We start from the raw sequence: 25,821 nt of genomic DNA, 5'->3' as shown, positions 1-25,821 counted from the left end.
ATATATGGATATTGCAGTGACCTTGAGTTAACGACTACCCTGAGAAAGAGCTGAGTTAAAGAATTGATTGATATTCTTTGTGTGTAGCTCGAGTTTGAATGTAACAAGTGAGGTGGCTGGTGTTTATCGGTTTGAGTTACTGGAGGTTAATTATGGAGGCTGATGGATGAGCTGTAGGGGTTGTTGTGGAGGCTCGTCGGGGACCACATGGTCCCCACCTCAGTACTCATCGCATGAGGAGAGTATACAAGTCTGCGGGATGCACGATGAGTTCTCTTGTGGAGATTCAGTTGTGCCGTGCATCCACCGATAATAGCCACGGGACTTGGGGCCCTTCTAATTTTCCCCGAGAGTGTTGAGGTTACATTCATAACAAAGAGATACGAGATTGAGAGGAGATGGAATTGTGCGCCCATCGAGTGTTAATTCATGGTCGGTGCAGTAGCTATATTATGTTGTGCTTTGTATATGTGTAGATCCATGTAGCGAGGTTATTATTACATCCCCCTGAGAGTAAAACTCCGCTACATGTTTTGGTGGAGTTGCTTAAAAATCTGTCAGTTGCGGTTCACGTGTTTGGAATGATGAGAGTTGTACTCAATGTTGAAATACATTCCTTATGGTACTGGATTTTTTTTGGTTTGGGTATGCCCATGGCGGTGCGTACACATGGGATAATTATGACCCATTGTGGTGCGTACACATAGACAGTAATATTACCAAGCCATGAAGAGAATGTGCATATCGCGAGTTTTTTACACGGTGAACCGGCAGACAGAGGAATTCTTGTTTTTATTTCATATTAATCAGCATTTATTTGCGTAGGTTGTGTTATAATATACCGTATAATATATACCGTGTTTGAAAATAATTTATACGGGAGCGGTAATTACGCTTTTTACTCTAGCGACACTGAATTTAGTCTCTGACCACGTTCAGAAACACGCCAATGTTTACGTTTTCGGTCAAATTCATGTGCAAGTTTATTTAGTAAATTTGTCACTCAGCGCACGTTTTCTCGTTAATTTTATTACTACAACATTATTTTTATTGTGTAACGAGGAAAATATATATTGAAACATTTACTTGTATATTATTTTCCCCATGGACATTATTTACGTTACGGAATATTTATTGTGTTTGGTACGGAACGGTTAGATATTCGGTATGACAGACCGACGGATCGATTGGTCGTGTCGTGTAGAGAATATTTAAGATAGAGTGAAGTTTAGAAATTAGTCTATGGTTTGGTTATGGTTTATTAGTTTTGTAAGCTTACCCGTTTTTGTGAATTGTGATTTGTGATAAAAGTTTGATATAGAAGTAAAAACGAATAAAAGTGTGCAATTACTTAATTAAGGAGTGCCGAAGAGTGGAAGTGGACTGCTATATAAACCGTTGTAAGTAATAGATTTAAGGCGACTCCATTATGAAGTAATAAAGTAGTTACATTTTCATGTAAGAACTAACAAACTTTTATGCTACTTAAACTCGACTTCAAGTATACGCATTTAATTGCAGATTAGCATCAAGCACAATGCAAGATTCACAGAAGATTTAAAAATAAAATATATCGGTAGCTCGCATTGCGTTCAAAATGGACTTTCTGCTTTCCACATTACAATTGCGCCTAGAAAGGCTAGCGGAAGCGTTAAAGGGAGCCGCCGAGGCCCTTAACAGCATTGAGACTGGTGTTGCAAAGGACAGGGTAATTGCCATAAGAATTAACGTTAAGAATAGATTGTCATCGCTCACATCAGATTTAGACAGATATTTGTCTGGGGCGACGGACATAAAAGAAGATTTCTGCAATGAATGCCGGGATATGCAAATAAAAGCCGAGGACACCCTGACCGAACTAGAAGTCGCGGTAAAATTATACTGCCATGAAGTAGAAAATGGTCATAGAACGCGTCTGCCTAAATTAGAGCTAGGGAAATATAATGGTGACATCCTAAAATGGAACACTTTTGGGATAAATTCGCGGCTAATGTTGATAGTAAGGACATTGCCAACGTTGAAAAGCTTTCATACTTACTAGCCTCATTAGAGGGACCAGCCCTACAAGCAGTTGAGGGTCTGGAAACGACTAACATGAATTACCCGATTGCGGTAGACATTCTCAATAGCCGCTTTGGTAAACCTACAAAGGTCATTGATGCTCACAACGATGCTTTGCAAAATCTTGCTGTGGCGAAGGATTCACCCGAAGATTGTAGGCGCACTCTGAATATCATAGAGAAGCACCTGAGGGTATTAGAGGCTTTAGGGGAGAAAGTGGATGCTAGTTACCTTAGAGTTATCATACTTAATAAATTTCCATCAAGAGTGGTATACCAAGTGTGGCTTTCGTCAACCGATGATTCCTTTGCTGCAATCCGGAAGGCTTTGGATGCCGTAATAACAGCTATGGAGAGTTCAGCTGTTACAAACATGGAGAGTTCTGTGGTTCCAGTAAAGTCCAGTGACATAACGGAGATGAGTACACCTGCTTCTACAGCAACACTACAAATTGGAGCTGTAAAGAAAAGGAAATGGCAACAGAAAAGGGAAGCAATTTCAACTCAACCTAACCGGAAACGCCCTAAGAGAATGTGCATATTTTGCAATGAAGAACATTACAGCGAGGATTGTACCAAATTTAACACATATAAGGAGAGGATTGGGAAGCTTAAAGATAGGTGTTATGTGTGCTTCCAAATAGGACACCGTGCCTCCAAGTGTACCAGAAGGAGGAAATGTGTACATTGCTCTAGGATGCATAATAGAGCCCTTTGCCGGCAGAAGGTGCAGAGGGGTAAGGATAGTGATATGGTTCTTTCAAACATGACTTCAGTTAATGTACAGTTAAATAAGCCATCTAATTTCTTACAGACAGCAGTAACCCAAGTAAAGACAACGGAGGGGAGAAGTCTGAGCATTAGGCTTTTACTTGATTGTGGAAGTCAACGATCTTACATTACAAATAGAATAGCAAAATTATTACGAATCAAACCTGATGGAGAAGATTGTTTGATGATTTATACATTTGGATCAGAGAAGCCCAGAGAAATGTCATGCCCATATGCAACAGTAACTGTAGTGAGTAAACGTAATGTTGAAAGATTGATTAGAGTGAATATAGTCCCATACATCACCGCAGAGATACCTATGGCTAAGGTAGAGTCACCAATGATAGATATCTTGGCTGACGACGCTTCTACCGGTGAAGGCATTGATATGTTGATTGGAAATGATTTATACTTTTCATTTATCAGAAAGAGTGTTGATTTGGGAAATAATACCTTTCTTGTGGATTCTGATTTTGGTTGGTTCCTCGCAGGAAGTGCTACTAACAGCAGGGAAGGGGAGACTCTATCAGTGGCTACATATTGCCAGTGCCATGAAATCAATCAAGACTTTTTTACAGAACCAGATCTTCCTCTGCGTACCATAGATGTCAAATTTTTATGGTCACTTGAGAGCATCGGGATATGTGATTCTCCAAAAACTACATGTGAGGAAGAAGCCGTCCAGCACTTTAACAAGACTGTCAAATACAGTGAAGGAAGGTATCAGGTCAAGTGGCCGTGGATAGAGTATCCACCAAAATTGCCTACTAACTTTGGACTTGCCTTTGGAAGATTAAAGGGTGTAATACGAAGATCAAATAAAGAAGTCATGACAGAGTATGAGAAAATCTTAAACGAACAACTTGAAGCTAACATAATAGAAATTGTGGATCCTACCATTCCTGCTGACCATCCAGTTCACTATCTACCTTTTCATATGGTTCAACAGAAGGGAAAAAGGGGTCGGCTGGTTTACGATGCTTCAGCTAAGCTGAAAAACGAGAAAAGCTTGAATGAGTGCTTATACAGAGGTCCGAATATGCTGGAAGACCTTACAGGTTTAATACTGAAATTTAGAATTGGGAAAATTGCTATCACTGCTGATGTTGAAAAGGCTTTTCTTCAGGTTGGTTTACAAGAAGAGGACAGGGATGTGACCAGGTTTCTCTGGGTCAAAGATTTAGAAAAGGAACTATCTGAAGACAATATCATGCAATATAGGTTCTGCAGAGTGCCCTTTGGAGTAATATCGAGCCCTTTCCTCTTAGCGGCAACAATTCGATATCACATTTCAAAGACTAACAAAAGTCTTCTTCCTGTGATAGCAGATAAATGTTATGTAGACAATTTAGTGACGTCCGTTCAATCAAGAGAAGAGGCTCTCAATTTGTATGCTCAAACTACAAACTCATTTAAAGAATTAGGAATGAACATACGAGACTGGATGTCTAACGACAAAGATTTTGTAGACAAGATTCCCAAGCTAAAGAGAGCAAAACAGGAAAGTGAAATGAAGATCCTCGGTTTGATATGGAATTTGGAAAATGACACTTTACGGCTCAAACTGAATAACGAAACTTTTGAGAGTGAGATCACAGACAGAGGTATTACAAAGAAAGGAGTCCTGAGAGTGCTAGCACGTCTGTATGATCCATGCGGGTTTGTATCACCACTCATGCTACCAGGAAAACTCTTGTTTCAGGAGATCTGCACTAGGAAGTTAAAATGGGACGAGATTCTGCCTGAAGACTTGTTGACATCATGGAGGAACATAATTGAGAATTTAAAAGTGGTTAAGAACGTAGAATTGCCAAGACATGTTGCAAGTGGATCAAAGTCGGAATGTACGGAGTATGAACTACATTGCTTTACTGACGCATCTATGGATGCATATGCAGCAGTCGTTTATCTACGCGTCATAACTGGAAAGCAAGTATCAACTTCGTTTCTCATGTCCAAATCCAGAATAACTCCAGCAGAAGACAAGAGTGATCTCAAAATTCCTAGACTTGAATTGCTAGGGTATCTCATAGGAAGTAGACTTCTGAGATATGTTAAAAGCCACATAGACCTAAATATATGCAAGATATATTTGTGGACGGATAGTCAAGTTGTTATTGCTTGGATCAAATCAAGTAGGCTACTTCCACCATTTGTATTGAGAAGAGTCAATGAGATCAAGCAAATTAAGGACATCTTGGGTGCAGAGCTGCGCTATGTCAACTCAAAAGAAAACCCTGCAGACGTAGCTACCAGGCCAGAATTGTGGCATCATAGACAGGATCTATGGCTCCATGGTCCAGATTTTCTTCTACAAGACCAAAATGATTGGCCTAAGGAGCAGAGGTATGAAGAAATGTGCTTGGCTGGGAGGGCTCTGGACACGGTGGATGGTCCAGAGATGACAATGAAAGGCTATGAAGACCAAGATAATGATCCTAACTTTTCTGAAATGGAGGATAATTCTGCAGCCACTGCACTTCATGATTCTGTGCAAAACCCATCTGATGAAGAAAAGTGTGAAGAGACAGTGACTGAGATAAAGAAGTTACAAGGTAAATTCTTTTCAGAAGAAGTCTCAGGAAAGGTGACCAGTTTGTCACGAAACTTGGGTCTCTTTGTAGACGAAGATGGGATCTTAAGATGTAAAGGAAGGTTCGCGAATGCTAATTTATCATATGATAAGAGATATCCCATTCTGATTCCGAAGAAATCACCCTTCACAACCCAGATTATACTAAAAACGCATAGAGACAACTACCATGTTGGGGTCCCACACACGCTAAGTATATTACGCGAAAAGTATTGGATCCCTCACGGGCGAGCTCAAGTACAGAAAGCTTTGAAGAGATGTTTGCAGTGTGAGAAGTATTCTGGAGGTCCTTACAAACTGCCACCACCACCTGCACTCCCCAGTGAAAGGGTTAATTATAGTTCTCCATTTACCTTTACTGGATTAGACTACCTGGGTCCGGTATTAGTGGAAACTAATACAGGCAGAGAAAAACGATGGATTTGTCTTATGACATGTCTAGCAGTTCGTGCTGTACATTTGGAGTTGGTCAAGGCTTTGACGGCTGAGGAGTGCTTGCTAGCGATACGGCGGTTCGTGGCGGCTAGAGGACCACCTAAAGTATTGATATCGGACAATGCACTACAGTTCAAGCTGACAAGTGAAGTACTAATCCATTCATACTGCCAGGAGAAACATATCAAGTGGAAATTCATCACGCAGCTTGCACCCTGGCAAGGCGGCTTTTACGAAAGATTAGTTGCACTGGTAAAGCACTGCTTGAAGCGCACACTTGACAAGCATTTATTAACAGACGGTCAAATGCATACAGTAGTGAAGGAGATTGAGGCCGTATTGAACACAAGACCTTTGACTGTAGTGGGTTCCGACCCAGAGGGAGTACTGCGTCCAGCTGATTTTCTATCTCTAGGTCAGTGTCTAGAAATAAACCCAGATTTTGGTGAGGGAACTTCACAGGGCACCAATACCAAAGTCGACTTGGTTGAAGGCTGGAAAAGGGGTCAGAGGATTCTTAACGAATATAAAGAGATGTTCACCAATCAATATCTACCAAGTCTGCGGGACAGATTCAGTCACTCTCATAAACAACCGCGAGTGATATCAAAGAAGTCTCCAGAAGTCGGTGACATTGTACAGATTAAAAATGATTCCAAAAATAGAATCAATTGGAAGGTTGGCAAAATCGTAAGTTTAATCCGAAGCCGTGATGGTGAATGCCGAGCAGCCAAAGTGGTAGTTGGGAATACAGAGTTTACGAGATCCATAGCCCATCTGTATCCGTTAGAGTCTGATATGTACGGCCCAACGGATTATGCACTACCACCATCACAAGACAACGAGATGGTAGAGACATCAACTGTACCTATGGAGATGGTTAAAACTATGGAACCTATAAGGGCATCAGAAACGATAGTGTCACCCAAGCCTGAGACAGAAATTGATGAGTCAACAATTCCTACTGAACCGGCAACCGAGAAAGAAATTTCTGTGTTAGATTCTGATGGTAGTCCTACGCATACTGAGCAAGCTCCCGCTGTTGATACATACGAGGCAGAAGTGAGAGAGCCAAGTGTTACGGAAGAACGGCCAGAGGAAGTGACAAGAGTAAGACGGAACGCTGCCATTTGGGCTAGAGAACGAATAGCCGAATGGACGCGTCAGCTGATGACGCTACTTGTATAATCTTCTCGCGTTCGGGAGTGTCGCGGAGATCGCGAAGTCTGTTATTGTGGTATGTATCATATCTGTCACTCTTAGCGTAATTTTCACTGGTAACACTGACGATCGAGGTCGGCTAGTGATATAGGAGACGGGAGGAGAAAGATGGCGGGTACAAGTGGAGACAGGCGATCTGAGTGCTGGGAGGTAACAGGTGGTGTGGCGCGTGCAATCGCGTACAGGAGACTCTTGGTAAGCGAAACATATCTATATTCTGATATTTATATATATATATATATAATATATGGATATTGCAGTGACCTTGAGTTAACGACTACCCTGAGAAAGAGCTGAGTTAAAGAATTGATTGATATTCTTTGTGTGTAGCTCGAGTTTGAATGTAACAAGTGAGGTGGCTGGTGTTTATCGGTTTGAGTTACTGGAGGTTAATTATGGAGGCTGATGGATGAGCTGTAGGGGTTGTTGTGGAGGCTCGTCGGGGACCACATGGTCCCCACCTCAGTACTCATCGCATGAGGAGAGTATACAAGTCTGCGGGATGCACGATGAGTTCTCTTGTGGAGATTCAGTTGTGCCGTGCATCCACCGATAATAGCCACGGGACTTGGGGCCCTTCTAATTTTCCCCGAGAGTGTTGAGGTTACATTCATAACAAAGAGATACGAGATTGAGAGGAGATGGAATTGTGCGCCCATCGAGTGTTAATTCATGGTCGGTGCAGTAGCTATATTATGTTGTGCTTTGTATATGTGTAGATCCATGTAGCGAGGTTATTATTACATCCCCCTGAGAGTAAATCTCCGCTACAGTATTCGATACATATACTTACATTAGTGGGTAGACTAACAAAATATGCAGTGAGTTGATGCTTAGCTGATGTGTTTACGCCGAGCGTGCTGCACACTTACAGCGATAAGAGTGTACACAGATTAAGGATGAATGGAAGTGGCTTAGAGCGCGCTGCGGACATCAGAGCGCACTTGGTTAGTAACAAAAGATTTTAGTAATTTTTTGAAAGTGGGCATAGTTTTAGCGTCTTTTATGCTTGTTGGAAGCTTATTATATAAATTTGCTCCTTCATATAAAATAGTTTTTTTGCCATAGTTAGTACGTGGCGTACGAAGTATTAGACTATTACAATTTCTTAATTTAATTTTTTGTACGTCCTGTTTTTTTTTAAAGGATATTTGAATATGGAGGTCTTTTTGCAAGATTTTACGTATTAGAACACATGTATTGTATTTATAGCATTGATTGATGTTCAATATTCTAGTTTTTTTGTATAAAGTGTTAGAGGGTGTAAGGTAGTCATAGTTAAACAGAACTTTCAATAGTTTGTTTTGTGCTCGTTGAATAGGTTTTAAGTGTGTAGCAGCGGCAGAACCCCATATTTCGATGAGGTAGTCGATATGAGGTTTTACAAGGGTGTTATAAATAGTATATCGAACTTTCGTCGGGAGACAGCGGGTTATACCACGCGAATATAAGTTCGCGAATATAAGGCAAAAAATTGTGTTATTATACATAATATTTTTCTCCAAAACGGCTTTGTCTACCCCCTTGTCTAGCCTGGAGCAGATAAGCACTACAAACGTGGAGAATGTAATCACAAAACCAATTTGAGACTGATTGTGTATCTAACTGTCATTGTACCATAATATTAGATTTAGATTTAGATTTATTTATTTTCATAATGATAAATTACAGTATAAATTATTCTTATGTTAATCTATATGAATTTACATTATGATCGTCAATGATTTGGCATGCACACATATAATTATAAAACGTCAATAATAATTATCAAAAAAAAAAAAAAAAAAAAAAAAAAAACAAATTCGAAATTACCGTCAAATTAAAAACTACGAAACAAAAGAAACAGGAAAACTAAAAAGAAATAATGGAATACATGTCAAACTAAATATTTAGTAGATATCACTGAAGAAGCAGGAGCGACTTCCAGATACGGGCGGTGGACTTAGGTGGAGAAATAATGCAGGAGCTTCCAAAATTTTACACTTTTAATGAGTAATAAAAAAACTACATGGTAGGTAAGTACTATATGTACGTATGCGTTGCTGGTTAGATGAAGAGTGGGGCGTGGGCCGCGCCCGCGCTGCTGTCGCTGTGTGTGTATGTGTGTCTCATGCATGGTACACATATACGAGGCGTTAACATATTGGCCCCCAGGAACCGAGCTCTTGTCTTCTACTGGCAATGGGCATAGGCGATTGAAGGCGCGCCGGACAGTTCCAGACATGGTGAGTACATCGGCCACTCGGGATATTCCATCAGTGCCGGGATAAAGTTGTGTTACTCGACCCAGTAACCATTGCTTTGGAGGCAGTCGGTCGTCCTTGACAAGCACCATTTCTCCTAATTTGAGTTGTCCTCCATCTTTGGTCCATTTGTGACGTTTTTGGAGCTCTGAAATGTATTCATTGTAAAATCGATGCCAAAAGTGGGCCTTCAGTCGTTGAACTCGCATGTAACGTGACAAGGTGCAGATGGCAGCAGATTCAGGGGCCTGGGGAGATGGGAGCAACGTGTCTGTTCGTCCGATCAAAAAATGTGACGGAGTGAGGGCTGAAGGATCTGAAGATAAAGAAGTGAGGGGTCTTCCGTTTAAAATTGCCTCGGTCATAATTAAAACGGTATTCAGTTCTTCATAGGTTAAGTTGGTACCAGAAATAATTCGCTTTAAATGATGTTTGACTGACCGAACTGCACTCTCCGCTAAACCATTAAAATGGGGACTATAAGCAAAGTGGAATTTTATTGTTATTTTTGATGCATCAGAACTTATTTGATTTGAACTTTGTTTAAGGAATCGAGATAATTCAGTGCAGGCTCCCACAAAACAACGACCGTTATCAGAGTAAATATGTGCAGGTTTTCCTCTGCGGGCTATGAATCGGTGCAGTGCGGCCATGAATGTTTCACTGGTCAGATCAGTCACAAGTTCGATGTGAACAGCCTTTACGGCAAGGCAAACGAAAATGCATAAGTAAGCTTTGATTAACTTGCTACCTCTACCTTTTCGGTTCAATATCATCACTGGGCCAGCATAGTCAACAGCCGTGCTAAAAAGGGATATTCTGCATGAAATCGCAGTATTGTTTTTTAAAAGATGGGTTTCTACTAAATCTACGTTCCAGTGCTTGAAATCTGCTTAACGCTCGATCGTATGAATCCCCTAATCTATCAGGAGATTCCTTCAATGGAATAGTAACAATGAATCTTCCTTCAGAATCTGGACAAAAGTTTTCTAAAAAATGTTTCTCGCATTGTTGCTCTTCCATTGACATTGGTTTATGTTGAGGTACAGATTCATGCTCAAAAAACTGGGTTAATTGTTCCTGTAATTGATTGTCATGTGAAACGACTGCGTGATTGCAATGGACTGCATTTAATTGATGAGTTTTTTGTGAACCGCCACCAACCAACCATCCTAACTTGGTCTTGCATAGTACCGGCATATTTTTACCCAATGAAATAATCTCTGCACCCACTGCAATGTTCCAGAAAATGTTAGCTCCGAGGAGCACATCAACATCGGACGGGGTATTAAATGTAGGGTCAGCTAACGTAATATTAGGAGGAATATTTAACAATGCTTCATTAATGCGAACTATAGGCACTTGTCGTGTAACGCGCGAAACGACAAAACATTCGAGATGTGTTTCATATGGTTCTGAAAGGGAAGATATAGTGACATTGCATTTTTTTGTGAGGCGAGAAGTTTGCTCTTCTAACCCATCAACTGACGACGCGGTGGAGACAGTTGATAAGTTTAGTTTTTGACTTAGGTTTTTAGTTATAAAGCATGATGTGCTACCGTTATCCAGTAATGCACGAACTGTATGTTTTTGTCCATTTTTATCTGTAACGTGTATTAATGCTGTGGACAAAAGCGCACAGTGGTTTTCAACTGCTGATAAGGCAATGTGGTTCTGTGAATCATCATAGTCGTCGCTTTCTCTCTCGCTATGATACTCGTCTGTTTCGGGAGAGCCGATCTCGAGCGGCACCGGCGGCGCGGCACAAAGGGCGATGCTGCTGTGCGGCGCGGGTGACGCAGACGACGATGCATCATGAGAATGTAGTAAGCTATTTAATGGTTTGTTACACAGGCGACACGGACCAATCCTGCATGCGTTTGCGCTATGCCCTTGACGTAAGCAATTTAAGCATAATTTTAATGACTTAGCCTTTTGCATTCTTACGTCAAGTGAAAACGATTTAAATTTGAGACAACGATACAGCGCGTGGTTGTTTTTACATAATGGACACACGAATTGTCGTTCTGTTGGAGGGACTGACTGAGAGGTAACAACTAGAGATTTATGACGACTATTTGTGCTGTCACTCTGTCGGCGCTTGTTATTGGCATCCTCCATTGTTTCCAATAAATCAGCACGACCTTTGACAAACTCTAAAAATATTGCCAGTGTGGGCAAAGCCGTTAAGGTGCTACGGTGTTCCTCCCACTCGCGCGTAGTGACAGCGTCGAGTTTTTGTGACATTATACAGGGTGATTCATGAGACGTGAGCAGGACTAAGCATACACAATCAGTAAATGTTAAAGAACCGTTCATCATCATATTTAAGTAATAAATCTTGTTTTATTTCTGTTATTTAATTTTTGGGAAGGACAAATTTGATAATCTACCATCATGGACACCCTACAACACTTAATTAAGAAAGATAAAACCTCTTTAACCGTTATGACAGCAGTTTGATTATGAAGAAAACAAAATGTCACACTTGAGTGAGATACGATTTTTCAAAAGTAACCAGACTCCGATGACATTCAATTTGTCACTTGTTATGGATAAAACAAAGAGGGTGACCATACATGGCGTAAATAAATTAAAACATTTTTTTTGAACAGTAAAAATAAAACAACGTTAATCTCACAAATACTGGTATGAAACAGTTGCTTATAACTTACTGAATGCTCAAGCTTGATCCTGCTCACGTCTCCTGAATCACCCTGTATATATTATAATTATGTCCCAATGTTCAGTGGGCAGTTTAAGAGTTTTTAGAGCCCGTAAGTTTCTATTAACAGTATCAATAAGATTGCGCAATGCCTTAGGATTTTCTTTGACTATCTGTTCAAAGTTGAATATAGCCTGTAAGTGATTATTGACCAGAAGTCTCGAGTTATTGAATCTTTCGCAAAGTAAATCCCAGGCGACGTCATAATTTTCAGCCGAGAAGTCAAGCGATCGCACAATCAAAGCAGCGCTCTCTTTTAACGCAGCGCGTAAGTAGTGAAATTTGTTTATTTTAGGTATAGATTCATCTAAATGTATCAGTGAGCTAAAGGTGTCATGAAATTCCAGCCAGTCTTGATATTGTCCCGAAAAGGTAGGTAAATGTATTGTAGGGAGCTTAATATTTGGCCTTCCTTGATGCACACAAGAACCTGAGACTGACCTGGACTCCAGCGCGGGACCCGCCGAGTTCCCGCTCCTCGCCAATACCTCTCGAGCGAGCGCAACTGCACCGAAATATCTCGACTCAAAGGTTTCACGCTCAGCATACTGCTCATCTGGAATTTCACAGGAATTTTCTATGTCAGATTGCACAGAATCATAATCGGAGTAAATCTCTTCAATTTTGGTCAGGCGAATATTTAGTTCACTGATCTGAAGTCTGTTTAAGTTAGGACAGCTGTTAAGAGGATTTAAATAGGTTAAGAATTGAGTGACCTTCGTTTTAAATGTAGCTCGCTGCTTGATTAATGTTTTGTACTCGGGTTTGTCCATGACTTATGCAGTTAACTAGTTAAGGTACTTACAAAGATTATTGTAATGCTGTAATCGAAAAAAGTTAAGCAAAAATCACTAGCAAATAATAAACAAATGATTGGGATACTTAAATGTTGTTTATGAGGAAGCGTAATGAGAGTGCAGTTAGGCGAGCGAAGTGCTAAAATAGCTAAGTAGCAAGTAGAGATAAGGCCGGTAGCAGTTGCCGGGCGCCGAGCGCATCCAAGGTCAAGATCCGCAGCGCGCGGCGAAATGCATCAGCTGGAATATGCACAAAAATGTTGCGATTAACACTTCAGCTATTTTAGGCTAAACACCGTAAGTACAGATCTATGGGGTTTTATTTATTGCTATACGACTCAAGATTACACAATGGGAAAATATGATTTAGTTGTAGGATTTATTTAAGAAACGAGTAAGTAAATAAGATTAACTATGCTCTTTACTGACTACCGATTAACTAAATATAATAGGCAAATATTTACGACTAGGTATTATTTAGCGTTTCTAAACTGTGCGAATAACACGGGCAATTAGGTAGCATAAGAATTTAAAGTAGCTTGGTAAGTAGGTATGTAATGAAATTGTTTAAAGAACTGATTTAGTTAATTAACGTTTAAGGTACTAATTAACATAGGTATGTTATACGTAATGACGTTATGAAATTAATGATTCAATATGATAGGTAAGAATTCGCGTTTAAGGTGCGAAATAAAAATAAGTATAGGAATGCACAGGTGCGTAAACACTTAGGTAGGTATAAGGAGGGATTTTCGTAAAAGGGAAAGTATCGGAACAAACTCACATTGACACGACTCCCCAGGTTCTCACTTCTCACTTTCACTTTACTCCTATAGTGGCCGTGATTTCTTTCTTTATTTCCAGTTAATGGCAATCCCCTTGGAACGATGAAATCTTCTGCTCCTTAACGTGTAGATACGCAGTTGAAATGTAACTCCTTTTCTCAAAATGTCCACGTAACGGTCCGTCTCGTTAGCGCGATCCTTTGTTCTTGTGATCGACGTGTCGATTAAAGGTTCTTTTGTATCCGGCTCGAAGACCAAAATGAAAGAAGCAGGAGCGACTTCCAGATACGGGCGGTGGACTTAGGTGGAGAAATAATGCAGGAGCTTCCAAAATTTTACACTTTTAATGAGTAATAAAAAAACTACATGGTAGGTAAGTACTATATGTACGTATGCGTTGCTGGTTAGATGAAGAGTGGGGCGTGGCCGCGCCCGCGCTGCTGTCGCTGTGTGTGTATGTGTGTCTCATGCATGGTACACATATACGAGGCGTTAACAATCACATAATGATCGTCATTAAAACTAAGAGCAGTAATAATAATATTCTAGAACAAATGTCATCTTAAATCAATTTTACATAAACTATAATGTTAAACAGTTATTATAATTTTAATTCCATGTATTCATCCACTGAATATAATGGGTTTTCCAATAAAAAATTCCTCAATTGACGTTCAAATGCTTCGTCAGATATTTCAGTTCTTAATTCGGCGGGTAGACGTTCGTAATAAGTTGGGCCTATTACTCGCGGATTCTTACATGAAAGTGCCATGCGACGCGGCACTGTTCGCAGTCTTCCCGTCGATCTGATTTGTTTGCCCATGACTTCGACACGTTTGAACATAGAGAAGTTTTTTCTCACGAACATCAGAACTTGAAACATGTATAACGAATAATGCGTCATTATACCATTATTTTTAAAAAGTTCCTTACAATGGTGCATTGGTTTAACTCCAGCTAGTAAACGGATCGCACGTTTTTGGAGAATTAATACTCTCTTTGCATCTGTGGAATTTCCCCAAAGCAGTGTACCGTATGACATCAAGGAGTGAAAGTGCGAGAAATATACGGCTTTAAGTGACTTCCTTGATATCAGAGGTTGTAATTTTTTTAATGCAAAGATAGAACTACTCAACCTGTTACAAAGCAGATCGACATGGCACTTCCAGTTAAGATTCGAGTCAAGTATGAAACCCAGAAATTTTGTTTCATTACATAGTGGCATTGGACCGTTACTAATACATGGAGGCACTGTGGTGCTGCGACCCGAGAATATCATCACATTGGATTTTGTTATATTTAACAGTAGGCCATTCGATGAAAACCATGTTTGTAATTGGTCACAAGCCTCATGTATTCCCTCGGCCAACTGCGCATGTGTTTTTGCCCTCAGGACAACGGTTGTGTCGTCTGCAAATAACACAGATAGCCCATTTGTGATGGCAGAGGGTAGGTCATTCACAAATAATAAAAACAGTGTATTACCGGCTGCTGACCCTGAGGAATGCCCAAATCAACATAACCAGTGTCTGAAACGTATTTTTTGCCACTAAGTAACATTTTCACTACTTGTTGACGGTCAGTCAAGAATGATGCAAACAATTTGTGTGCTGAACCATTTATGCCATAGAGGCTTAATTTATTTAATAGCAAATTATGGCTAATGATGTCAAAAGCCTTAGACAAATCGCACAGTATGGCGGCCATCTTGTACCTGTCATCTAGACCAGTCAAAATGCAGTCAACGATTCTGTGTGCTGCCGTAGTAGTGGAGCGTTTTTGTCTGTAGGCGTACTGGTTGTCGGTGAGTAAAGCGTTCTGTTCTAAGTAGGTCATCAGGGAAGATGATAAAATGGACTCCACAAGTTTTGAGACGGTAGGTACTATAGTTATGGGCCTGTAATTGTTTACATCACTCTTATCACCCTTTCCTTTATACACCGGGCATACGCGTGTATTTTTAAGGACATTCGGATATATTCCAATTTTAAACATGTCATTAACTAAAACTATTAATATGTCAGATAGAATAGGCCATATACTTATTATGATATTTAAAGATATGTCATATACATCTACAGTCGTACTGGTCTTTAACATTGACTTTATAGTTTTATCCAAAAGCTCACGAGTAACAACAGGAAATGTGAATGACGGTATATCAGCGCTGCCCAAGTGCCTACTGACGTACTGTTTGGACAGTTCTTCATCACTGTTTATTGCATGTTTTTTAGCGATGTTCAAAAAGTGTGAGTTGAATGCATTCGGAACCTCTTCATGAGACATATACGCATTATCATTTTGTTTTTTAATGCAGACCTTCTGGGAGTTTGATTTTTTACCTATCTCCTCATTTATGATCCTCCACAATTCTTTTGAAGGATTTACGGTTTCTGCCAGTCTGGTTTCAATGTGATTTTGACGCGCACGGAGCGTCTCTGACTTGATGAGTTTCGAGTAATGTTAGATATACAATATACATAAAATTTATGTTAGATATACAAGTTTTTGTATTATCCGATGAAACATTACTGTCGTAGTTTCAAGTAATTCATCATTTTCTTTATTTTGCTTCTAGGTAATTACATATCATAATTCTGGTGCCCGATATCGGAACTTACAAAAACTTGGTGGTTACAAAAAAGGTGTATTCACATAATCATTAAATATCCATATCACATGATTTGCTTAGTGACAAAAAATAAAAATAAAGTTTGCATTTGCAGAATACTTGTTACACATGCCGTGTTGCGTACGAAGCAAAGTTTTTATCTACACACACCACATACTCTTCAAACATTAACAATAGCACTTCGAATGAAAGCTTTGCTTGAAAAGGGTTAAATGCGTGGGTGTTGTGCCTATTCTGCGTTTAGCTGCGCTGCGGCGATGGCGCTCCCTGTGGCCTTTAGCGGGGGCCTCAGCCCGCGGCCGGCCGGCGGCCCCCTCTCATGCAAATTATTCACCGACTACGCGTGTAAGCGCCGCCACTGACCATGCGGAAAACTGTTCTATCGCACCGTATAAAACGGCCGATGTGTTTGAATTCCAAAGCTTTCGTCAGGCAAAAGTCAATAAAATTAGGGATCTAAGGAACGCTTGTTCAGAGAAATTTACATTTTATTTAGCAGTTATTACATTTAATAATATTATTTTTTACATCCAGAGAAACCCGTGGCTAAAGGGACCATTCCCTTTTGGGATATGTCGTAATATGGTGAGATTAAAATAATAAATAAATAAATATTAGAGGGTATCTTACACAGATCAACCTAGCCCCAAACCAAGCAAAGCTTGTACTATGGGTACAAGTCGACGATATACTCTACTTAGACATGATTAGACTAACAATTGACAATGCCATGACAATGTCCGCCATTTGTATATACTATCATGTATTGTGCAATAAAGATTAAATAAATACAATAATGAGCTCCCTGTCGAGGTTTTAACGAGGGTCTACGGTATGGAGTTCTTCAAAAAAGGAGTGTACAAGTTTTTAAAGGGTCGACAAGCCGCATGAAACACGTCTGGAGTTGCAGGCGTCCATAGGCTGACTAGGTGACTCCTTACCACCAGGAAGGTCGTATGCTTGTTTGCCACCGACGTAGTATAAAAACATGCTCTAATAATTATTAGGAGATTTCAGAAAATAGTGTACCCAATTAGCGTCAGTTGTTAAGAAAAGTTAATCACTGTCAGTTTTGTGACGATAATTAAACATAAAATTTCAATAAAGACTTGGTTTTGGTGTTCATTTCATAAACTATAAGCGATATTACAAACAAAGGCAAAAAGCTGATTCCCATAAAGAAGAAACTGACAACGATTAACTTTCCTTAACTACTCACGCTAATTGGGTACACTATTTTCTGAAAATTCCCATTTATAATAATAATTCAGTTCAATGAAATTGATTTATATGGGTGAGGTCTGTCGAAGTTAACAACCATATCCAGTTTTGAAACACTAAGTTAAAATCTATTTAACTTTATACTATTTTATTGTACCTATTACATTTTTACCTGACCTTTAGATGCAGAGTGTATCAGAAATTCAAAAGCCAATATAACCTAAAACAAGTAATATACATAACTTGTATTTATTCTAGAGTCATAATCGTTATCATTCTTGCCTCCACCTTAGAAGCGAGATCGTTTTCTACATGCGCGGAAAAATATCCTCTAGAAGATTATTGCTGTCGAATGTCCACATTGACCTTGGTCCCCCGTAGAGTTTTCCTCCACGTGTGTTCTACTACTTTACCATGAGAAAATATCGTGTTTATAGTACATTGTGCAACGAGGGGGGTAAGTGACATTTCAAATACGAGGGTGGTCATTCCCGACAGCCGCAGGCTGGAGGGAATTAAAGACCCGAGTTTGCAATATTCTTACCCCCGGAGTTACACACAATGTTTTTCATCACACTTGCGAAGAAAACACTAAATTTTAAGCGCAATAATTCTTAAATACGGTGACATATCAAACTTTTGTCCGCCATTTTGTAATTTCTTGACAGGTTAGGCATTGAAGGCACAGACCTATTCGGCATTCAGCCACGATTGAATATTAAACGGCTGTTAAATTAATCAAATTAGATATTTTAAACATAAACAAAAATATTAAATTATAAACGTCAGTATTTTAAAAGTAAAACTCATTTATGCTACTTTGTTTGTATGAATAAATGACATAATAAAAAAGCTTTAACACCCTAGGGAGTACGAGCTTCACAGTCCATTACTCCCGCGGGAACAAAATAGGCCTTTGTCCTTCAGTACACCTCCATGAAATAAGATCTATTTCGAGCAAGTGCAGTGATGAAAAATACTTTAAATAAAGTATGAAGCAGTGTTTCGACGAATTTATTAACGGAAATATTACACTTAATTTTGTTTAGTTATTCAATCTTCTGAATCTATTATAAAATAATTAAACTTCTGTGTATATGGGCTTTATATGTGAACTATGTTGCTACCACCAGTTAGGCACTGACATAGACGCAATCGAGAACGTGACTTACTTTATATGCATCTCGCTCGTACTCGCATATAAGTGCGAGCAAGAAGTAATAGTAGGTATGTTAGTTTTGACACTGTCAGTGACTCATGGTACGGGTACTCATTAGTCTCATTACCCTAACTAAAGTGAAAAACTAGGCCTACATAGATGATCAAGTGACAGTGAGTTATGTATGTCTTATATACTGTTGCAGTTTTGGTATCACCTCGCACTTTTGCCGCTACAATAAGACAATGCAGTACAATGAGGGTAGGTAAGCACCAGGTAGTGTAATAGGTACACGACACCCTAGGTACAATAATCGGGCAAGGTCGCCGTGCGAAATGAATCCGCATTTTACCAACACACAATGCAAGCAATTCATAAAGAATATTTTTATGAAATTTTTAATACTGGCTCGTACATGGGCCCCGCTCTCATAAATCAAGTACTTCCGGGCGCCCTTTGAATTTCCGCACTCCGATGATATACCGCGCCTGTGACAATGCCAGCCTTCGCCATTTATACACCAATATTCCTTTTGACGTGAAACGACACTAATTAAACGAGGAAAGCGAATTATACTAATATTTGTTTGTGAATTGGACCAGCCTATGCGCCCCTATAATGCCAATTGTGAGATTTACTAGTACGTAGTACCTTCATGCACGTTATGGCACACAAGTTTGCCGTTTGGATTTATAGTTTCGGTTCTATCGTTTGGTAATAATTAGGTCATTAAATGGTTTCCAATGGTTTAACGTGAAAAATAAAGTACTTAAGGTGCAGTGAGTTTCGGTCCTTCTCCGAACGCAGCTCGCTGAGCACTAAGCGGACGGCCGTGCGTGCCCAGGATCGCGGATAGCATTGTTATTTATGAGAAAAAAAATCATTGAGAAGCAATTTTCGTGTTAATAGCTTTTGTGTAAAATTAATTACAAATTTTTAACGGGTATATATTGTAATTCCATGAATAAGGAAATTCAATAATTTATATCATTCGTAATTTCTATACTACATGTATAGAAATTACGAATAATGTAAACAAACCAATTTACCTTCCTTACTTCATAATCTCGTTCTTTTTAAATACATTCATGATCTTATTCAACAGTCTATATACATAATTAATGTTGTATTTATTTAACTATATACATTTCTAGTTAGAATATATGTTATAAATTAATACTTCAGTAAGAAAAACCTTCGTAAAAATGTTAGGTTATATCAAATTCCAACAAAATCTGTCATACTTGGTTATATGTATTGCTATATTATTTGATATTTTTATTGAATTGATTTTCGCATTTAAACTAAATAATACCCCTTATGCTTTAATACAAGCGGAAAAGTTCAGCCCTTTCCTTTGCATTTGTCATGAAAAGCAATGAGAAGCAAACTCTATTAATAGGTTTTAAAATGAAAGGAGCTCATCATTAAGTCCATAGCTGTAGTGGCTCTAACAATTAATCCTGTGTTAGTGCTCTATAACGGGCACCTAAATGAACGGTCCCCTCGGCGGTACACTGGAATCGTTTTTTAGGGTTCCGTAGCCAAATGGCATAAAACGGAACCCTTATAGTTTCGCCATGTCCGTCTGTCTGTCTGTCTGTCTGTCTGTCTGTCTGTCTGTCTGTCTGTCTGTCTGTCTGTCCGAGGCTTTGCTCCGTGGTCGTTAGTGCTAGAAAGCTGAAATTTGGCATGGATATATAAATCAATAAAGCCGACAAAGTCATACAATAAAATCGAAAAATTTAATTTTTTTTAGGGTACCTCCCCTACACGTAAAGTGGGGGTGAAATTTTTTTTTCGCTTCAACCCTAGAGTGTGGGGTATCGTTGGAAAGGTCTTTCAAAACTAATATGGGTTTTCAAGAAACATTTTTTGATAAAGTGAATATATTCGGAGATAATCGCTCCGAAAGAAAAAAAAAATGTGTCCCCCCCCCTCTAACTTTTGAACCATAGGTCCAAAAAATATGAAAAAAATCGTGGAAGTAGAGCTTAAGAAAGACATTAAATGAAAACTATAGCGGACATGATCAGTTTAGTTGTTTTTGAGTTATCGCAAAAAGTTTTCCCTTCATAGTAAAAAGACTTATTTTAATTAGGTACTGATTATGAAAATTTGCCTATTTGTTTAACTCAGGTGAAAGGTACCGTTTCATCCCTTGGTTAACAATTTACTATACTTTAAGCTCCAGTTTAGCTTATTGTGACGGAAGAGTAACTACGGAACCCTACACTGAGCGTGGCCCGACATGCTCTTGGCCGGTTTTTTTATTATTAATGGCGTCAGTCTTCAGGATAAAATTAGATCGTTAATACTTTATTGTCTTCAGCTCAAGCTCGTTTGGAATGGTTAACAAGTTCATCGCAGTTAATTAGGTAAAGACATTTTATATTTACTGTTTATTTTAAATAAACTTAGTTGTCAACAACTGATTTTGAGAATAAGACAAACCTACTTTAGCGACCTTTAGAATGTTTGTATAAAACATAACCATTTTTTTGGAAAGCACGTTAAATAATGTTAAGCAGTACATTTATAAAACGTGAAACCTGTTTGTACTGCAATGATTATATTATTATTATGAGCCCATACTGTCCCACTGCTGGGCAAAGGTCTTCCTCTTATTCTTCCACGTGTCCCTATCCTCGGAAGTCTCCCACCAGTCTCTGTCGAAGGAATGATATGTTCAAAATATTGATATTTGTAAATAAAAGGTCTCTGATGGATCATATAATTCCTTCCAACTTGCATGTCTAAAAGTATACTACGGTCTCCAAATTTACGATAAATGTAATTAAACATGGAATGGAGTTACGATAGAACACATATTATAACGATAGAAATACACACAGGGAACCAAAGTGTTTTTGATCGTGTTGTTATGAGTATCATACAGCATAGGAAAATTTTGATATTACTTAGGTACAGAAGCCTCATCTACTACCTTATTCTGCTACAACAAATAAGAGTTTTTTCTACTACAGCACTTCTACTTATGTATCGATTAAATGACTACCAGTGATATTTAAATCAACTACTTACATTTGATCATAACAAATACCAGTGTTACTATGAATATTCGTACAATATTGGGCAACTTTGTTTTTTAGAGTTCCGTACCGTAGCCAAAGGGTAAAATGGGACCCTATTACTAAGACTCTGCTGTCCGTCCGCCAGTCTGTCCGTCTGTCACTAGACTGTATCTCATGAACAGTAATAGCTAGACAGTTGAAATTTTCACAGATGATGTATTTCTGTTGCTACTCTAACCAAAAATACTAAAAAGAACGGAATCCTCGGTGAGCGAGTCCGACTCGCGTTTTTTATGGTAACTTCTAGGCAAAGATCTATAAACCAATATTTAATTTGATATTGTTTATCGTTTTAGGTGATTGCTGCTGTATTAGAAAAAATATTGTATGCAACGGTACATAATTAGGTCTTAAAATTCTCGGGCATGTCATTACAAAACTCGGCTTTGTCACGTTTTGTAACTTCGGCCCTTGAACTTTAAAAACCCTCATAATATACCTGCTGCTGCACAAAATACTAATATATTGAGTACAAACACTTTTGAACATTTGAAAATTATCTACGTCCTCACCAAATCTAAATAGGCATAAATCTCTCAGGCAGATTTTTGTGATAACGTACAACTCATGCAAGCTAGGAGGCTGGAATAGTTTTCCCTTGAGCTAACCGAACCGCGTCCGCGCCCTGCCTCGCTGCGAGAGATTCGCTCAGTATTCCCTCGGTTTTCCACTTTCCAGCCGATGGCGAGTGCAGATATATATTTCTGGTAGGTCGCGGGCGAACGTGCCGGCTCGGACCGATATTTCGTGCTCCCTGGACGACAATAATTTGTTAGTCCATCGCGGCACGGTCCGTGTATTGCCGGCGATATATCTCCTTCAGTCCTGTGCTCTAATCGCGAACAATATGAACGATCATCGTAACTGCACCATCGGAAGATAAAATACAAATTTGCACCGTCATTGTCGTATAAATTGGGATAACTTCACCCGGACGGGTTGGAAACCAAGCAACTTCTGCGGTTTTCCTTTTGAACACTTGTTATAAACACTGTTGCAAAAAAATAGCTTAACCTGGTTATGCTTCAGATTTAATTTCATCTCATGGATATTTTTCGAGTAGATTATTTAGGTATGTTTGCCAGATGTTTGATCGTTAAGATGCTTATTAATAACAGTGTTTCGTCCTGTTTATTATTAAATATATCTCATATCTTCGAATTTAATTAATGCCCAATTATAGTCCCGGCGTGTGATTATATTGTAATAATGAAGCCAGAAATTCACTTATCTCGTAAGCACTGATGTGCCGTTCCCGAGATAATTCCCTATGTAGAATTAACCCCGGAAACGTTCCTGGGAATATTCTCTCATAAAGGGATTATAGGGGAATTTTGAAATTGTGCATAGATATACTATTTTGTTATCAGAAATGTAGTCAACACTTGGCCATTTGAACTTAACAAAACATTAAAAAGCCTATTTCATGCGCCAACATAAATTCCTTATACTCCCGGGAAAACATCTATTCTTCCCGTGAATTTCCCGATAGTTACTGGGAATAATCCCCTGGATAAATAATAATAAGTTAGGTAGTAATAAGAATAGTGGAGTTCCGTAAGCTTATTACCAAGAAACTCTGTTTCGCATACGTGTTTTGGACGGGTTTTTGTGAAACCTTTTGCATTGCATTATCAAAAGATCCAATAATAAACACTGTAGCTATTTTGCCAATCTCATTTTTTTATAGAAAACATACATATAAGTTTTTATTGTATAACTGTATACATACAAAAGTGGTAATTTTAAAAATAAAAAGTATCATCAGTTGCCTGCTAGGGCGTACAATTAAGGTAGGCAACCTACCTATCTTAAAACTAAGCTTATATCGTTATTTGTACATAGGTATCTGTTAACTTGCATAAATGCATTGGCATCATAAAATACTTTATCTATTATATTCTTCAGCCTCCGTTTTAACATAATTCCGTCTAGCTAAATATATAGCTATAACTAAAGTGCTCTTTTTGTACATAGAGTTGTTAACCCTTGGAAGGTCAAGATCATATTTCTACTGGTGTCGTATATTGCTTTTGAATGATGACTTATTTACAACTTAACTTTGACTTTTTGTGAATAAACATAGCTCTAGGATGTTCAATGTTACACGACGTTTTTCTCTAAAAACTATACGAAGCGATCCCTCAGTACGCATACGATATACACTTTTAAACATTTTTTTTTTTGTAATTTAAATGTTTTTGTACATAGACAGAATTACCCCACTATATAACTCCATATGTAGTGGATACACACTTGCGTAATAAACATTTATTACTACAGTTTCGGAACAAGTTTGTAAAAGTATTAAAAAGGCATGACAACTATTTGAAATCTTGCTATTTATATTTTAAGAAAATATTCCTTGTTCTGGGAAAATTCCCACGGCACATCACTACTCGTAAGCAAGGTGGAAGCGTTCCGTAGGCGTACCTAACTAACGTATTTCTACGCTTAAGTAATTTCACTTACTGTAATTCTTTATTACGGTGCCGTACTCGGCATGATGAAAGCAGAATAGACATCGTGGAATGTGACTTTCGTGGGGATTCCATATGGGAACAAGGCCAGAGTCTAGTTACGTTTTCCTGTAATTACAAGCTTAGTCGTGAACTTTATTGCGTTACTAACAATGTAATAGGTGTTGTTGCTACGAATATTTGTGTTTTTTTATCCAAATAAAATATCGAATGTTAATTAACGTAACTTCGAAAAATAACTAAAATATAGTTAACATACAATTACAGAAAATTAAAGATGACTGACATAATCAAATTTAAATATGGAGAAAATTAAGACCTATATCTAAATCCCTTTTATATACATAAAGCCTACATATTATACAAATCGATAACATTGATATACTGCGAAATAAATCTTGGCTGGTGTCTCTGAAGCCACGTTCTACCAATATTTGAGTATGCTCATGTTCGTAAAGGTTCGTAAAGCTATTTGTTTATGACAACCGCTATATCCAGCCCGACTCGAATTTCATATTAAACTTACGTCTATTCTATTATGACTACGATGTTTTATGTTCTGTTTGCTCGCCTGTGTTGGTTTTAGCTGCTTTATTATTAGTTTGCGTTAAATGTGAATAATAATTACTCTGGGTTATATATAATTAGTTTAGCTAACATATTTGTACTTGATTACTTTGGTTTTTTAGAATTCTGTAGTCATTGTTTGGCCTTATAGTTTCACCATAGCCGTTTAGTGTCTTTTTTATTTATCTGTACACCTGGCACCTTCTCTGTATACCTCCTCAAAATAAACGGCATATTTTAGTAAAGATTGTGCTACTTTTACACTTAAATCGATAACTTTGTACAGCCGACAATTATATGTTTATTTTAGAAAGAACCACAAATACGGTAACAAAAGTCTAAATTGACGTCTAAAGTAGATACCTAACGGTCTACTTAAACGATCGTAATTTGTTTCATACTTTAAAGGCAAAAGAGCGTTATTTATTAACTTTGCAAACTTCAGGTCGATAGCATACCTACTAAGTATTCTATTTAGATATTAATAATAATAAATAATAAATTCTTTATTTGGCAGGAAAGAAACCCAAAAAAAATAATAATTACAATGCACATAATAAAAGGTGTAAAAGAAAACATAAAATACAGTAAAGAATAAAAAAATAAATAATAATGCTTATAACCTAAAACAATGAAATAAAACATTTACAAAACTTATGCACTAAAAAAGGCCGTTCTCGGACCGGTGCAGTTTTCGCCAGTGTTTGTTAAATTCGTCACTGTAGTCTTTAGCTACCAGTGACAGAATTTCATTGTTGGAGGCTAGCAATCTCGCTCGGAAGGCAGCCTACCTGGCTCTCAGGATGGCGAAGAAGTCAGGGACCCTCGCGTCCGCGAACATGCCCTTCGCACTGCAGAAACGGGGTAATTTCAACAAAATACGAAAGGCGTTATTGTACTGTACCCTTAACGCGTTGAAGGAGTGCCTGGTGTACCTGTTCCAAAGCTGACAAGTATAAAAACATTGGCAAAAGGCTTTGAACAGGGTCACCTTTACCTCACTCGAACAACGCGCAAAAGCGTCGAGCCAACATGTT

At 38.5% G+C, this 25,821-nt stretch overlaps 2 protein-coding genes across 2 annotated transcripts in view; one reads left to right on the top strand and one right to left on the bottom strand.

Moving 5' to 3' along the window:
• Positions 1-25,821, bottom strand: part of LOC133522988 (uncharacterized) — a 172,687-nt gene that overhangs the window by 52,635 nt on the left and 94,231 nt on the right. The gene's annotated exons all lie outside the window — the stretch shown is intronic.
• On the top strand, positions 104-3,050 carry LOC133522987 (uncharacterized). The gene is made up of 3 exons (XM_061858486.1): positions 104-1,400; positions 1,522-2,797; positions 2,875-3,050. The coding sequence occupies exons 2-3, from the start codon at positions 1,960-1,962 to the stop codon at positions 2,922-2,924; spliced, it is 888 nt and encodes a 295-aa protein (XP_061714470.1). The 5' UTR covers positions 104-1,400; positions 1,522-1,959; the 3' UTR covers positions 2,925-3,050.

The sequence above is a fragment of the Cydia pomonella genome, chromosome 11 (assembly GCF_033807575.1).
Source record: "Cydia pomonella isolate Wapato2018A chromosome 11, ilCydPomo1, whole genome shotgun sequence".
NCBI classification, from domain to species: domain Eukaryota; kingdom Metazoa; phylum Arthropoda; class Insecta; order Lepidoptera; family Tortricidae; genus Cydia; species Cydia pomonella.
The sequence above is the reverse complement of the archived record's forward strand: the minus strand, read 5'-3'. Positions and strand labels throughout refer to the sequence as shown.